At 38.1% G+C, this 16,021-nt stretch overlaps 1 protein-coding gene across 2 annotated transcripts in view; it reads left to right on the top strand.

The window, feature by feature from the left end:
- The window catches only part of FOCAD (focadhesin), a 360,290-nt gene that overhangs the window by 171,957 nt on the left and 172,312 nt on the right, over window positions 1-16,021 (top strand). For both annotated transcript variants that reach the window (XM_062208140.1, XM_062208139.1), the window contains exons 12-15: window positions 2,783-2,887; window positions 3,320-3,421; window positions 3,924-4,054; window positions 7,343-7,469. In XM_062208140.1, coding sequence (XP_062064124.1) covers window positions 2,783-2,887; window positions 3,320-3,421; window positions 3,924-4,054; window positions 7,343-7,469 — 465 coding nt within the window. The remainder of the gene's footprint in view (window positions 1-2,782; window positions 2,888-3,319; window positions 3,422-3,923; window positions 4,055-7,342; window positions 7,470-16,021) is intronic.

The raw sequence follows: 16,021 nt of genomic DNA, 5'->3' as shown, positions 1-16,021 counted from the left end.
TACTTCCCACCCAACTCTCTGTCCCATCCACCCTTCCAGCCTTCTTCCTCCTCCCTCTTCTATTCCCATTCTTAATTTTTTCAAAGATCTATTTTCAGTTAACTTTATACTCATAGATTAATCATATACTAATTAAAGAGTTAGACAAATAGCATGAAGATAAAAACACTGTTCCCCAATAGTTGAGACCAGGGTTGTAAGCAATCATCAAATCTCAAAATGTCATTTTGCTTCTATAGATTACCTTTTAGGTACTCTGTTAGTTACCAGATATCAGGGAAAATATATGGGATTTGTCTTTTGGGGCCTGCTTATTTCACTAAGAATAATGGTTTCCAGTTGCATCCATTTTGTAGCAAATGGCAGGATTTCCTTTTTCATTGCTGTGTAATATTCCATAGTGTGTATAATTTATTTATCTAGTCATCAGTTGATGGACATCTAGGTTGATTCCATATGTTAGTTACTGTGAATTGAGCTGCAGTGAACATCAGGATACATATCAGTCTTTCACATGCTGATTTCATTGTTTGGGTAAATTCCCAGGAGTAGGATGGCTGGGTTATATGATAGGTATATATTCAGCTTTCTGAGATATCTCCATACTGTCTTCAACAGTGGCTGCATTGGTTTACATTCCCACAAACAGTGGATTTTTTTCCCCCACATCCTCATCAACATTTGTTGTTTGTTGATTTCTGTCTGAGAGCCATTCCAGCTGGGGTGAGGTGATACCTCGCTGTGGCTTTGATTTGCATTTCCCTTAATTTTTTTTGACAGGCAGAGTGGACAATGAGAGAGAGAGAGACAGAGAGAAAGGTCTTCCTTTGCCATTGGTTCACCCTCCAATGGCTGCCGCGGCCGGTGTGCCGTGGCTGGTGCACCGCGCTGATCCGAAGCCAGGATCCAGGTGCTTCTCCTGGTCTCCCATGGGTGCAGGGCCCAAGCACTTGGGCCATCCTCCACTGCACTCCCTGGCCATAGCAGAGAGCTGGCCTGGAAGAGGGGCAACCGGAACAGAATCCGGCACCCCGACTGGGACTAGAACCTGGTGTGCCAGTGCCGCAAGGCAGAGGATTAGCCTAGTGAGCCGCAGTGCCGGCCAGAGTTTCCTCTTTTGAAAAATGCCTGTTCAAGTCCTTTGCCCGTTTCTTAACCGGATTGTTTTGTTTATATAGTTTTAGCTCTTGCATTTGGTCTACTTTAAGTTAATTTTCATATGTGGTGTGAGATGATCATTCTTTTGCATATGGATATTCAGTTTTTGCAATCTAGCTCTATTTCTCTGACTCTTCTTTCCTCATTTTTTTTTTTTTTGGCATCTTTATGGAAAAATCAGTTGATTGTAAGTGTAGTACTCATTTTTGGACTCTGACTTCTATTCCCTTGATCTATATTTCAATCCTTAATCCTTAATGTCAGCACCATAGTTTTGATTACCATAGTTTTATAGTATATTTCTAATTGGAGAGTTTGAGTCTTCAAATTTTAAATTTTTTTCTCAAGAGTACTTTTTCTATTCAGGGCCCCTTGTTGATACATTTGAATTTTAGGATCAGGCTGTCAGTTTTAACAAAGAAACAAACTTGATAGGGATTGTGCTCAATTTGTATATAAATTCAGGTAATATTTTCATGTTAACAATATTAAGTTTTCTGATGCGTGAATGAATTCTTTTCTCATTTTATTGTGTTATTCATAGAGATTGAAATGAATACTAGGGACTTGAGGGAGGGGTAGTTTTGCCCCTTTGTAGTCCTCTGGTTTAGTTATCATATATTAGTGTAATCTAATTGAATATTTTACTATGAGGATTTTTTATTTTTTTTAAAACCGTTGGCTGTTCCCTCAAGATATAAGCTTCTTTGGTATACAGTATATCTTAAACTACTTTTGTACAGCTCAGAATTAATCTTATAGTTTAAGAAAAATGCTTTTTCGTTGGTATTTTGCAGCTGACTGTAAAGAAGGTATAATATTAGGAAATATGAAATTATCATTAACAAAAATAGTTTTATAATTCATTCATACAGTAATCTTCCTTATCTACCATTTTGTTTTCTTTGATTTCAGTTATGCACAGACAACCTTGGTCTAAAAATATTAAATGGAAAACTCCCAAAATAAATAATTCATCTTTAAATTGCACACCATTTTGAGTAGTATGATGAGATATCTTGCTGTCTCATTGACCTGCCTAGTCTATGAATCATCCTTTTATCCATTTAGGATATGTTACCAACCCATTGGTCATTTAGCAGGCATCTCTGTTTTCAGATCAATTGTGATATCACAATGTTTGTGTTTAAGTAAACCATATTTTATTTAATATTGGCCCCATGGCATAAGACTAGTGATGCTGTTCATTGGGACATATAAGTACTGTGAAGCACTTCCTTTAGGTGAAAAGAGAAAAGTAAAATATGGTGTTTTGAGAGTGAGCAAAAGAATTCACATAAGTTTTATTACAGTATAATAGTCCTGTTTTATATTTATTATTGTAAATCTTTTATGTGCCTAATTTATAAAGTAAACTTTATGATATATATTATATCATATATATATATATGGAAAATATTATATGTATAAGATTTAGTACTGTCTGTGGTTTCGGGTATCCAGTGGGATCTTGGAAGGTATCCTCTATAGATAAGTGTGTGTTGGGTGTGGTCTATTTTATTCACATTATTCTTTTGAAGAGAAAAAGAGTTAACTATTGCTTTGTAGTTTTTATTTTAGAACATGGCTTAGTTAATACATATACTCTTTAAATTCATTTTAGGTACCAAATTTGATACCAGTTTTGATGTTCAAATTGGGAAGACCACTGGAACCTGTGTTATACAATGATATATTATATACTTTACCTATGCTTGGTGTTCATAAGGTTAGTATACTACTCAATTTACTTGGTGGGAGCAAAGGAAATGAGATATAAAGAATACATCGATTTCTTTTTGATATTGTGAAATTTTGAGCCCTTATTCATGATTACTGTTTCCTTTGTTGGGTCATGTTTTACAGGAGGTAGTGTCTAAACACAAAAAAATATTTATGACAATATTTAAGAATTAATTGTTTCAGGTGACTTAATATCCAAGCCATCACACTAGTCCTTTTCTATAGTTCAGTCTTTATGCCCCAAGGATAGCTGATTAGCCCCTCCCAAAGTTATCTCCCATCCTGAGAACATGGCTAAGATTGCATAATAATTCCATTTCAGCATCCATTTTATAATATGGAGTTCAAAAATGCTCTTGGTAACCTTGAGATTGTCTGTATTTACATTTATGGAATAATAGTTTTTCTATTTTTGTAGGTATGCATAGGACAAATTCTCCGAGTAATCCAACTGCTTGGAACCACCCCACAGCTAAGAGCTGTCACTTTGCGCTTGTTGACATCTTTGTGGGAAAAGCAGGTAAGTGTAGATATACACTTGTATGAGTATCAAATATATTCCTTCTGCTGAAGAAAAATAATTATGTCATTATGTGTGATAGTGCTTTGATTTAGTGGTATTAGTGGCATCAATGATTGCATTGAGAAACTTTGATACATTCTGGTACATTTGACCTGTAGTGCAGTCAATAGTGATTGAATCTCAGAGAAATTAAGCATATAAAAATTTTTTATTTTCTAAATTTATATTTGAATTTGCATTAGAACATAAGAGATTAAGACCTTTAAAATTAGGGTGACATTTAGCCACTTTCTTCTCGTTTTATGAAATGAACCATACATATGTCTGTAAGAAAGTCCCCAGTAATCACAACAGCATTCTTCTCTGTTGATTAGAAGAAATACATTGTAATTTGCAATGCAGATGTAAGATTTGGAGGTGAAAATGCTGCATAAAAGGAGATAATGATTATTCAACTGAATGAAAAATTATCTTTTTTTTTGTTAAATTGCCTTATTAGGATCGTGTCTATCCTGAACTACAGCGTTTCATGGCCATGTCTGATGTACCTTCTCTTTCTGTGGGCAAGGAGGTCCAATGGGAGAAGCTGATTGCTAAAGCGGCATCAATCAGAGATATATGCAGGCAAAGGTAAGTTGTGCTTCACTTTTGAGAATGTACATTGTGATATATTATTTCTTACTTAATTTTTTTTGCAAGCAAGAAGCAATGAAAGATAGATACCAGTAAGAAAAATTTTCAACTCACAATTTCTGATTGTAATAAGTAATACTTCTGGAAAATATCTTTGAGAAACATGTATGTCTTTTCAGTTTTAATTTTGTGTTTAGGTTTATAGGATATTTATATCCTTGGCTGAAAAATAATTTCATTTTGCAGTAAAACACTTGATGCTATGTTTTCTGTATATAAATCCTTCAAAACCAAGCAATAGACTATAATTGAACTGTTCTTCCTTTTTTAAAAAATATATATTTGTTTGAAAGGTAGAATGACAGCAAGAGACAGGGGGAGAGACAGATAGAAAAGGAGAGAGGAGAGGGGAGGGGAGGGGAGGGGAGGGAGCGGAAGGGAAGGAAAGAGAGATTTTGATCCACTGGTTCACTCCCCTAGTGGCCACATGACTGCTATTGGGCCAAGGCTTAAAAACGGAGTCTAGAACTCCATTCAGGCTAACACTTTGCTAGTAGTAGCAGGGGTCAAGTACATGGGTCATCATCTGCTGCTTTCTAGCACTCCAATTTGGGGTGCTGCAATTGTAATTGGCAGTTTAACCTGCTGTGCCATGATACCAGCCCCTGTTTTTTCTTATATCCTTTCTATGTTTTGCCTGACTCTAATTGAGTATTTTTAATAGGGAAGGCCTTAATTGTGACTCATTTTATGTAATTATTAGGGATTATAGCAAGAGAGGATATGGTATCTTCATAGATGTTCTATGAATTTAAAGAAGCATGATGGTATTAGGGGGATGACTTTGCTATTCTACACTATGGATCAATAAATAAACTTGAAGTGACAAGGTTGAAATAACCCAAGCAAAACTCTACCTTGTCAGAAGTACTTTTCTTGCATGTAGCAAAATAAAAATGTTTATGAAGGCGATAGGTTTGATGTACTTAAAATAAATTGTAATCCTGCAGTTTCGTCTGTTGATTATGCCATCACATAGTAGACTTCTTGGAAGCAGCATTCTCACTTTTGTCAATGACAGCAGTGTGCATAGTGCCTCCTGAAGTTATGCAGTGGGTTGGCCTAGATTCAGGTAAACATGGATGATTCCTGTTGCAAATGGAATCTTGGATCAGAATATATAAGAAATCAAAGCCTCAGTTGTTTTGCCTCTTTTCTAAGCGTCTGCCTTTCAGTAATACAAAAATAACATCAATATAAAAGTTATAAAATGTTGCACATATATACTCCAAGAAAAGAGAGTTTAGATTTTATTAAAGTGTTAAAAAATGGGAGGGGCCAGAGCTGAAGTGTAGTAGGTTAAGCATCCTCCTGCAGGGCTGGCATTCCCATATGGGTGCCAGTTCAAGTCCTGGCTGCTCCATTTCCAAGCTAGCTCCCTTGTGATGACCTGAGAAAAGAGGGGAAGAGGGTCCAAGTGCTTGGGCCCCTGGACCCACATAGGAGTCCTGAAAGAAGCTCTTGGCTCCTGGCTTTGGATTGGCCCAGCTCTGGCTATTTTGACCATTTGGGGAATGAACCATGGGATTGGAAGACCTCTCTCTTTGCCTCTCCCTCTCTCTTTCTGTAACTCTGCTTCTCAGGTAAATAAATAAATCTTAAAAAATGGGAAAATATTTCGGAGATGACAGATTATTAACTGACATTCTTATTTCAAATACTTAAGGCTTTGCTCAGAAGTTGAATATTAGACTACCTCAGAGTCTATGAATGACTTATTTAGTGTTCCTTTCAGTTACTGTCTCAAGATCTGGCAAATTTTTCCAGCTTTGGAAAATTATTTCTATTACTAAGACCGTGAAATAATAGAATCGTATCAGGCAGTTTCACAAATCAAGCTTTATTAATTTGGCAAAAGCATCATTTATCATTGAGGATAATAAGGAATTGAGGGATTAGATCTGCATAACTGTGAAGTTAAAGGTATTCTGGGATTAGTAGAGTACATGTGGTATAGATAGGAGAGGGAGGGGAGAGGGTGAAAGAGTGAATCTAGCATAGTGCCTGAAACAAGATAGGAGCTCAGGCAGATTTAATTTGTATTATTATTCTTTTATCATCAGCATTACTATGATTGGTGTAATCACCTTAGTATCATGTCACCCCTACCATAAGTGAACTTCTGATCTCAAATCCCTACTTCCTTTCTATTTTTTTTTTAAGATTTATTTTTTATTTATTTGAAAGGCAGAATTAGAGAGGAGGAAAGAGAGAGAGTACGCACATCTTCCATCTGCTGTTTCAGTACCCAAATGACTGGAATGGCTGGGGCTGGGCCAGGTCAAAGCCAGGAGCCTGGACTTTGTTCTGTGTCTCCCAAGTGTGCAAGAGCCCAAGCATTTGGTTCATCTTCCTCTGCTTTCCCAGGTGCATTAGCAGGGAGCTGGATTGGAAGTGGAGCAGCTGGGTTTCAAACCAGTGCCCATATGGGATGCCAGCATCACAGGCAGAGGCTTACCCTCCTATGCCATGACACTGGCCCCTCAGATACCTGTTTTCATAGTTGATATTTGATACTGAAGCAACCACCAAGCAGGAAAAGCTCTGTCTTAACAGATAATCTTAATAAGGCAAATTGGTGGGGCTGATGCTGTGGCTCACTTGGCTAATGCTCCTCCTGTGGTGTCGGCATCCCATATGGGCACTAGGTTCTAGTCCCGGTTGCTCCTGTTCCAGTCCAGCTCTCTGCTGTGGCTCGGGAATGCAATGGAGAATGGCCCAAGTGCTCAGGCCCCTGCACTCACATGGGAGACCAGGAAAAAGCATCTGGCTCCTGGCTTTGGATCGGTGCAGTGCCAGCCGTAGCAGCCATTTGGGGGGTAAACCAATGGAAGGAAGACCTTTCTCTGTCTCTCTCACTGTCTTTAACTCTACCTGTCAAATAATAAATAAATACATTAAAAAAAAATAAGGCTGATTTGTTCCATTTACCATTATTATAAATTTGTATTTCTGAATTTAGAACATTTTGTTTGTGATGTATTGTTTCAAAGTATTTTCCATTGTTGGATACTTTTTCTGCATCAAAAATGTGCATTAAGTTATGCCAGAAAAGGCCATCATGCAAAATTTTGAAGAAAACCATTTACTGTTAGTATTTGAGAATTGGCATTTAATGGGCACATGGGTTAATATACGCATTAATTCTTTTTGTTTAGGTAGAAAATCTGAGAATAGTAAAAGCTGTTTGGATTAATTTCATTTTTAAACTGTCATTTCTTGTAGACCATATCAGCATGGTGCAGATATGTTGGCAGCTATTTCTCAGGTGTTGAATGAATGCACCAAACCTGATCAAGCTACCCCAGCTGCTTTGGTGTTACAAGGTCTTCACTCGCTTTGCCAAGCTGAGGTAGGTGTTTTTGAAAACATTTTACAAGGATGTGAGATTATATTCAAGTTATTGAAAATCTGAATATTCATATCCAGAGATTTTTGTTGGGAAGATTGAATAGACTAATAATCAAGAGCTGTTTATTGTATTGATAATTTTGTAATTTGGGAGCCATACAAGCAGGTGAGATGAGGAAATTAGCATGGACCAATTTGATGGCACTGTTGTAGCCTTCAAAAATTTTTTGTTGACTTTAAGAGTAGCAAAGGATTCCTTCCTTCCTGGTTATTAGATTGGGTAGGTTGGGTCAATGTTAGAACTAAGCTTATAAATTATTTATCTGGACTTTGGACTACTCCAGAATTACAACACAGCAGAGAGAGTCTTTACTGTTTTTGGAGAAATATGGTAACGACTTCCAAGATCATTGATTGACCTAATCAAAGTTTTTGACAAAAGTAATATATATAGTAGATTTTTAGTGGTTGACAGTAAGCAGAATTCTCTTCAGGATATGAGTAATTATGGTTGATAATGATGATCATGAAATACTGATATAATATGAGCAAGAACCATATTGAACATAGCTCCTGGCCCTGTGCTAGACACTTTTCATGTATGTTCTTCAACAACTTTGCCATTAAGGCATTAAAACTATTTTAAAGATGAGGAAATCAGATTTCATAGAGAAAGTTATTTATTTATTTACTCAGGATCTTGGTATAAGAATAAGCTTGTGTCTTTTAGGTGAACACTTATTTCAGTAGCCATTGATATCATAACTAATCAAAAACTAATGTGTGCTAAGGACATCACTTTCTAGTTATGCACTCAATAGTTGGAAAAGTTGTTAGAACTTCATGACATGACTATTACAACAGGAGAACACTATACATAACCCATGTCTTTTGTTTTCCATTGCTTTAATTTGTCATATGGGATGAGAAGTGTCACTTAAATAATTATACTGTCTTCATAATAAATGATTCTAAACGTTATTTTTAATTTTTTTTAAATAGAAGCTTTGAGACAAGATTCCTATACTTTCACCTCTGAAAGTTAATCATTGTTATAATGTTGGATTATTCATTATTTTTTTCAAACACGCATCAGCTTATTTCTGAAATTAACTCACTGCCCCTTAAATAATAATTTAGTCTTATTGCTTCTATAATTCCATTGATTTCTTCACCTATCCACTGTTGCTACTTATAAGGGTCTAGGGTCTGTGTGTGCTCACTTATCAACTCATAAAAAGTACCCTGAGTTTGACATTGGCTTGTCTCATTCTGTTTCTCTAAGAATCCTCATCAACACTGATAGTCCTGGAAATAGGAAATACGTTGCCTGATGTGGTAGAAAGCATGTTTCTTTTCATGTACTGATGGAACAGTACCCGATATATTCCAGATGTTAGCTGTGTGTCCTCTCTGGGCCTTTGTTTCTTCAAATGAAGATAAAGTGATTTTGTACTCAAAAAAAGACCTAGTGTTATGTCTACTCATATAGGTGCTCTCTAAATATTGAATTTCCTCCAGACAATTTGGTTGCCAAATGGATCTAGGCAATTCCATTAAGCTGATTCTAAAAATTCTTTGATTTCCTCCTTGAAACTTATATAATATGTAATATTGACTTAAATTTTTCCTTGAAATGGAATCTTATCCCTCCATTACCTATTGTTAACCCTCTGTATAATTAAAGGAGACAATTTGGGATCTTTGAGTACTTCTCCCTAAATCCATTTCCTCAATCTAAACTGCTACGCACATTGATAATTTTGAACCCACTATTACACTATACTAGCTTGCTTCTCACATTCCTTTGTATTCTAGAGAAATTGAGACATCATGTCTAGGTAAAATGTTAAAAAAGCCTATTTCTTGTTTTGATACCTGAACTCTTTGCTTGGTTAAACACAATTGTCTTTACCATTGTGTCCCTCTTTTAACATTATGAAATTCAATTGTCACTTTTTTTTAAATTCCAGAAACCTTTTATTTAAGGTATACAAAATTAATGCCTTTCATAAATACAAATTTAGGAACTTAGTGATTCTTCCCACCCTACTGCCCTCATACCTGCGCTCCCACCCTTCTTCCTCCTTCCTCTCCTGTTCCCTTTCTTGTTTTATACTAACACCTATTTTCATTTAACTTTAAACACATACGATTAACCCTATACTAAGTAAAGAGTTCAAAAAATAGTATGAAAAACAACAAGAACAACAAAAAAACTGTTTCTCATCAGTTGAGAAGGGCTATTCAAAGTCATTGCATCTCAAAGTATCAATTTCACTTCTGTAGATTACCTTTTAGGCACTCTATTAGTTAGCACAGATCAGGGAGAACATACAGTATTTGTCCTTTTGGAACTGGCTTATTTCACTAAGTATAATGGTTTCTAGTTGAATACATTTTGTTGCAAATGACAGGATTTCCTTTTTTTTTTTTTTAACCACTGTGTAGTATTCCATGGTGTACATATTCTATAATCTCTTTATCCGGTCTTCACTTGATGAACACTTGGGTTGATTCCATAGATTAGCTATTGTGAATTGAGCTGCAATAAACACGGGGGTACAGATAACTCATTCATATGCTGGTTTCATTTCCCTTGGGTAAATTCCCAGCAGTGGGCTATGTTATATGGTAGATATATATTCAGATTTCTGAGATATCGGCATACCATTTTCCACAGTGGTTGTACCAGTTTGCATCCCCACGAAGAGTGGATTAGGGTACCATTTTCCTGACATCCTTGCCAGCATTTGTTGATTATTGATTTCTGTATGAAAGCTCTTCTAACTGGGGTCAAGAAAAATCTCATTGTAGCTGTAATTTGCATTTCTTGATGGCTAGTAATCCTGAGCATTTTTTCATATGTCTGTTGGTCATTTGAATTTCCTCCTTTGAAAAATGCCTGTTTTAGTCCTTGGCCCATTTCTTAACTGGGTTGTTTATTTTGTTGTTGTTGAGTTCTTTCAGATTCTGGATAATAATCCTTTATCAGTTGCATAATTTGCAAATAATTTCTCTAATTCTATTGATTGCTTCATCACTTTGCTGAGTGTTTCTGTTGCAGTGCAGAATCTTCTCAATTTAGTTGTCAATGTTGGCTTTGATTGCCTGTTTCTCTGGGGTCCTTTCTAAGAATTCTTTGTTTATACCAATGTCTTGCAGGGTTTTCCCAATGTTCTCTAGTAATTTGATGGTATTGGGTTATAGATTTAAGTGTTTGATCCATTTTGAGTGGATTTTCTGTAAGATATAAGGTAGGAGTCTTGCCTTATACTTACTTCCTTTCTCCTACTAATTTTGGGTTTGGTTTGTTGTTTTTCTAGATACCTGGTAAGCATTGAAAGCTCATTTATTTGGTGCTTTTCCAGTTTCTTGATGTATGCAACAATTGCTATAAACTTCCCTATTGACACTGTTTTTGCTATATCCCATAAGTTTTGATATGTTGTATTGTTTTCTTCATTTCCAGAAATTTTTTTATTTTTCTTTTGATTTTTCTATGACCCATTGTTCATTCAGGAGCTTGTTCTTCAGTCTCCATGTGTTTGCATTTGTTCTAGAGATTCTTGAGTTGTTGATTTCCAGCTTTATTTTAATTTTGTCAGAGAAGATGCATTATACCTTACCAGATGCATTATACTTTACTGAAAAATTCACTCAAAGCAACTTTAGGAATATAGTACTTCTTCCCACCATGCCCACCCAAACCCCCTCCTTGCTTCTTGCTCCCTCTTCTTCTTCTTTTTTTTTTGACAGGCAGAGTGGACAGTGAGAGAGAGAGACAGAGAGAAAGGTCTTCCTTTACCGTTGATTCACCCTCCAATGGCCACCGCGGCTGGCGTGCTGCGGCCGGTGCACCGCACTGATCCGAAGCCAGGAGCCAGGTGCTTCTCCTGGTCTCCTATGCGGGTGCAGGGCCCAAGAACTTGGGCCATCCTCCATTGCACTCCCGGGCCACAGCAGAGAGCTGGACTGGAAGAGGAGTAACCGGGACAGAATCTGGCGCCCTGACCGGGACTAGAACCCGGTGTGCTGGCGCCGCAGGTGGAGGATTAGCCTATTGAGCCATGGCACTGGCCTACAGATTCAATTTCTGTCTTGGTTATTGGTCTTTTTAGGTTTGCTACATCTTCGTGACTTAATTTTGGTAGATTGTATCTTTCTAGGAATCTATCCATTTCTTCTAGGTTTCCTAGTTTGTTCCCACACAGCTCTTTGTAATGCTGCTTCAGATGCTTCTTTTTATTTCTGTGGTATCTGTTATATTTCCTTTTTAATTTCTGATTTATTGATTTAGGTCTTTTCCCCTTTTTTTTCGGTGAGTTGTGCCAATGGTGTATCAATTTTGTTTTTTTAAAAAAACAGCTTTTTATTTCACTGATTTTTGTCATCTTTTTGTTTCTATTTTGTTTATTTCTTCCCTAATTTTAATTATTTCTTTGTTCCTCCTTGTTTTGGGTTTTGTTTGTTGTTGATTTTCTAGGTTGTTGATGCATTGATAGCTCATTTATTTGGTACATTTCTGGCATGTCTCTTGTGCCCATTTTAGAATGGATCCTGAAAGTCTGTTAAGAATTTCCACTGCATTTTTTATTTGATCCATTGAATTCTTCATTTCTAAAATTTTATTTTGATTTCTCTTTATTTTCTCAATTTCCTGTAAAAATTTTTATTCCTGTCACGTCAATTTTATTCATATCTAGTTTGTGGTTTTGCTTCTGATTTTTTTTTTTAAGTAATCCTATGATTAATTTTCTAAATTTTGTTTCTGGCATTTCCTCAATGTCTTCATCTTTGCATTCTAATATTGAAATGTGTTCCTTTTTTTGGGATGGGGGTTATTATGGTGACTTCCTTATTCTTGTTTTTTGAATTTCAACTCATATTTTATGGCACTTGTGGGGTTGATTTTTAGTTTTTTCTTCAGTTGCCTTTTATCTTTGGGGTTATGATTCTGTGGCTTCATTGTATGTCTGCCTTTTTAGTGAATACCTGACAGGGTGTGTTGGGTGTGGCCCCTGGGCTCTGGTTAATGCCGTATTGTGGGGCTAGTTCCCAGGGTAACACTCATGTTGGGTGTGGTAGAACTCCAAAGCCAGCTATGCCCTATATCATTCGTGTGGCTACAGAGGCCCCAAGTTTTAGCATATAGGGCTCCCACAGACCCCGAGACCAGGGGTTACTGTTGGTGTCGCTACTCCTCTGTTTCTTCTAGTTGCCCGGCCACCTTCCTGCTGAACTCTGAGGCAGTGGAGGCTGTGGACCATTCCCTCCATGGGAACCTCTGGATCATGAGTGTACACTAGTGTCCCTGCTCTAATGCCTGCCTGCCTCTTCTGGCAGCGCTGTGTTCAGGTGTCCTGTCTCTGTTATGATCTGTTATGTACATACCTGCAAGCTTCTGAGCTGTAGCACTGATTTAAAATGGTGCCCATCCCCTCTCTTGGTTGGGTCATGGGTTTTGTTTTGGAGAGATTGGTTTGATTCAGCTGTTCCCCTCCATTTCCACTAGGACCCTAAGTGACTGCCAGTGACCTCCAGTTCCCTTGGTTCCAGTCCAGACTCATGCCATGCTCTCTCTGGCTCTATCCCCATGGATTGGTGCATACCAACCTCCTGCCACCATCTCAATAATACCACCAGCCCAGGCTGTCCACAGCTGCGGTTTTCTGGGTGTGTGGGTTAGCACTCACCATGCAATTTCAAGCTGTTCTCCTGTGGGGCTTCCTGGGTGGTTTCCTCTTCTCTATTGAGTGTGTACTTTCTACCCTTTTTTCTTGCCAGCCCTGCATATTGTGCTGCTCCCTAATCTGTTATTTTTCTTCTTTCTTTTGGTCTGATTGTAACATTTCCAGAGATTTGTCTTCTAACTCGGATAGTCTTTCTTCTTTCTCACCAAGTCTATTATTAAGACTCTACCTCATTTTTATTTTATCTTTTGAATTTTTCATTTCTAATATTTATCTTTAAAATATCAATTTCATGGGAAAAATTTTCATTCATGGTTTGTATGGATTTCTTTAATTCATCCATTTGCTTCTGATTACTTCTAAGTAATCCTATAATGATTTTTTTAAAATTCCATTTCTAGCATTTCTTCAATCTGTTCATCTTCACATTTTAGTATTGAAGTGTTCTTGTGTTCCTTTGTGGGTGTCATGTTTTCTTCCTTAGTCTTGTTTTTTGAATTGCTGCAGCTATTTTTAGGCATTTGTAGAGATATTTGTAGGCTTTTTTTTTTTTTTTAAACCTCTGATGGCTTTTGTCCTTGGACTATGCTTCTGTGGCTTAGTGGTGTGTCTGCCCTTTCATTGAATACACAGAGGTATGTGTTGGGTGTGGCTACAAAGCTCTGTTAGTGCTCTAAGGTAAGGGGAATGTCAAGGTCACACCCAAGTTGGGCGTGGTAAATCTCTTTTTTTTTTCATCAGGGGAGGATTTGTTCAGGTCTGTTGGCATAGTCTCCTCCAAGGAGACCAGTGCCTAGGCACTTGCTCCAGTGGGTGCAATAGTCATCCGGGCTGCCACAAGAACCATGCAAAGAATCCATGCAGTCCGCAGTTTAAGCATGAATCACCCCGAAATGACCCTCAACAGGCAATCAGGGAGTCCCAAGCATGTGGAGCCAGCCACAGTGACTGCCCAGAAATGCAGCCACACCCTGCACCCTCCTACACAGCTAATGTTTTCACAGTCCCAGCACACAATGTTCACAGGGTCACTAGCACCCAGCACCCTGTCAGTTCCTCCTGCCTGACTTGGGCAACTCCTCTTAGCTGGTTGCTGGGTGTGGACACAAGGTGGCGCAGCTGTTATGTATGTCCAAAATGATGCCTACCCCTGTCAGCTACTTATTGGACACAGGTGCCGGGTGATCGTTGCAATAGAAATAAGCTCTCTTTTACTCCCTCTAGGTTGGCAGGTATACTGTCCCCCACAGGGCTCTAAGCTAGACTCATACCAGGCTTTACTCACAGCTTTACCACCAGAGGCTTGGACTTCTCCAGTCTGATTTCACCTTACTCTCCAAGGCTGATGCTGATGCTCTTGGCTGCTGGGGTCCTGTGCTATATCCATGTTGAAGCTGTGCATCCAAACCCTTCACATAGATCCACTGTGTACCTCTAACTTGCCTGGAGTTTGCTCTGCCGTTTTCTCCATAAGTCTTCCCTGAGATGGCTCTCTCTCCACCTTTTTTTTTTTTTTTTAAATCTTGCCTTAGACTAGAGCAGTAAGATCCCTCCCTATTCTGCCAACTTGGAATCTCTCAAGTCCGACCAAATGTCATATTTTTATCAAAACTCACTGATAAGAAACTTCGACAGATATTGTGTAAATGAAATTAAACTTCAGTGTTTTCTTTTTTATTATTCATTAGTATTTTTTAAAAATTTACCAGACATATAAGAATTATACATGTTTATGGGCTACCACATGATATTTTGACACATTTGCATGATGTGATGTCCGATTGTGATAAATATGTCTGTCTTCTCAAAAATGTTAAATTTTTAATAGTGAAAATATCCAAAAATCCTATCTTCCAGGATTTTTCCATTTCTATAGAAATATACAGTATGCTAACATTATCTAGGGCTGGTGTAGTGTGCTAAGCCTCTGCCTGCAGCACCAGCATCCCGTATGGGCACCGGTTCACGTCCCAGCTGCTCCTCTTACAATCCAGCTCCTTGCTAATGGCTTGCAAAAGCAATGAAAGAGGTCCCAAGTTCTTGGACCCCCATACCCACCTGGGAGACCAGGAAGAAGCTCCAGGCTTCTGTCAGCCCAGCTTCAGCTGCTGGGGCCATGTGGAGAGTGAACCAGCGAATGGAAGACCTTTCTTTTTTTCTTTTTTCTTTTTTTAACAAGCAGAATGGACAGTGAGACAGAGAGAAAGGTCTTCCTTTGCCGTTGGTTCACCCTCCAATGGCCGCTGCGGCTGGCGTGCTGTGGCCGGCGCACCACGCTGATCTGAAGCCAGGAGCCAGGTGCTTCTCCTGGTCTCCCATGGGGTGCATGGCCCAAGTGCTTGGGCCATCCTCCACTGCACTCCCAGGCCATAGCAGAGAGCTGGCCTGAAAGAGAGGCAACCGGGACAGAATCCGGTGCCCCGACCGGGACTAGAACCCAGTGTGCCGGTGCCACTAGGCGGAGGATTAGCCTGTTAAGCCACGGCGCCGGCTGGAAGAACTTACTGTCTGTCTCTCCTTCTCTCTGTCTGTAACTCTAACTTTCAAGTAAATAAATAAAATCTTAAAAAAAAAAAAAACAAAGCAAAAACAAAAACATCTATAATTGCCTTTCTGTACAGCAGAACCCCAGAACTTCTTACTCTTATATATTTGTAACTTAGTACCTGTTTATTAACCTTGCTCTATCCTCCTGCTTTGTTCTTTTTACTCAGTATTGCTTTGGTTGTTCAGGATCTTTTGTGTTCCATAAGAATTATAGGATTGTGTTTTCTAATTCTGTGAAGACTGTAATTTATTTTTTTAAAATATTTATTTATTTATTTGAAATAAATTCAAATTCAGAGAGAGAGAGAGAGAG

The sequence above is a fragment of the Lepus europaeus genome, chromosome 12, assembly GCF_033115175.1.
Source record: "Lepus europaeus isolate LE1 chromosome 12, mLepTim1.pri, whole genome shotgun sequence".
Classification (NCBI taxonomy): domain Eukaryota; kingdom Metazoa; phylum Chordata; class Mammalia; order Lagomorpha; family Leporidae; genus Lepus; species Lepus europaeus.
The sequence above is the reverse complement of the archived record's forward strand: the minus strand, read 5'-3'. Positions and strand labels throughout refer to the sequence as shown.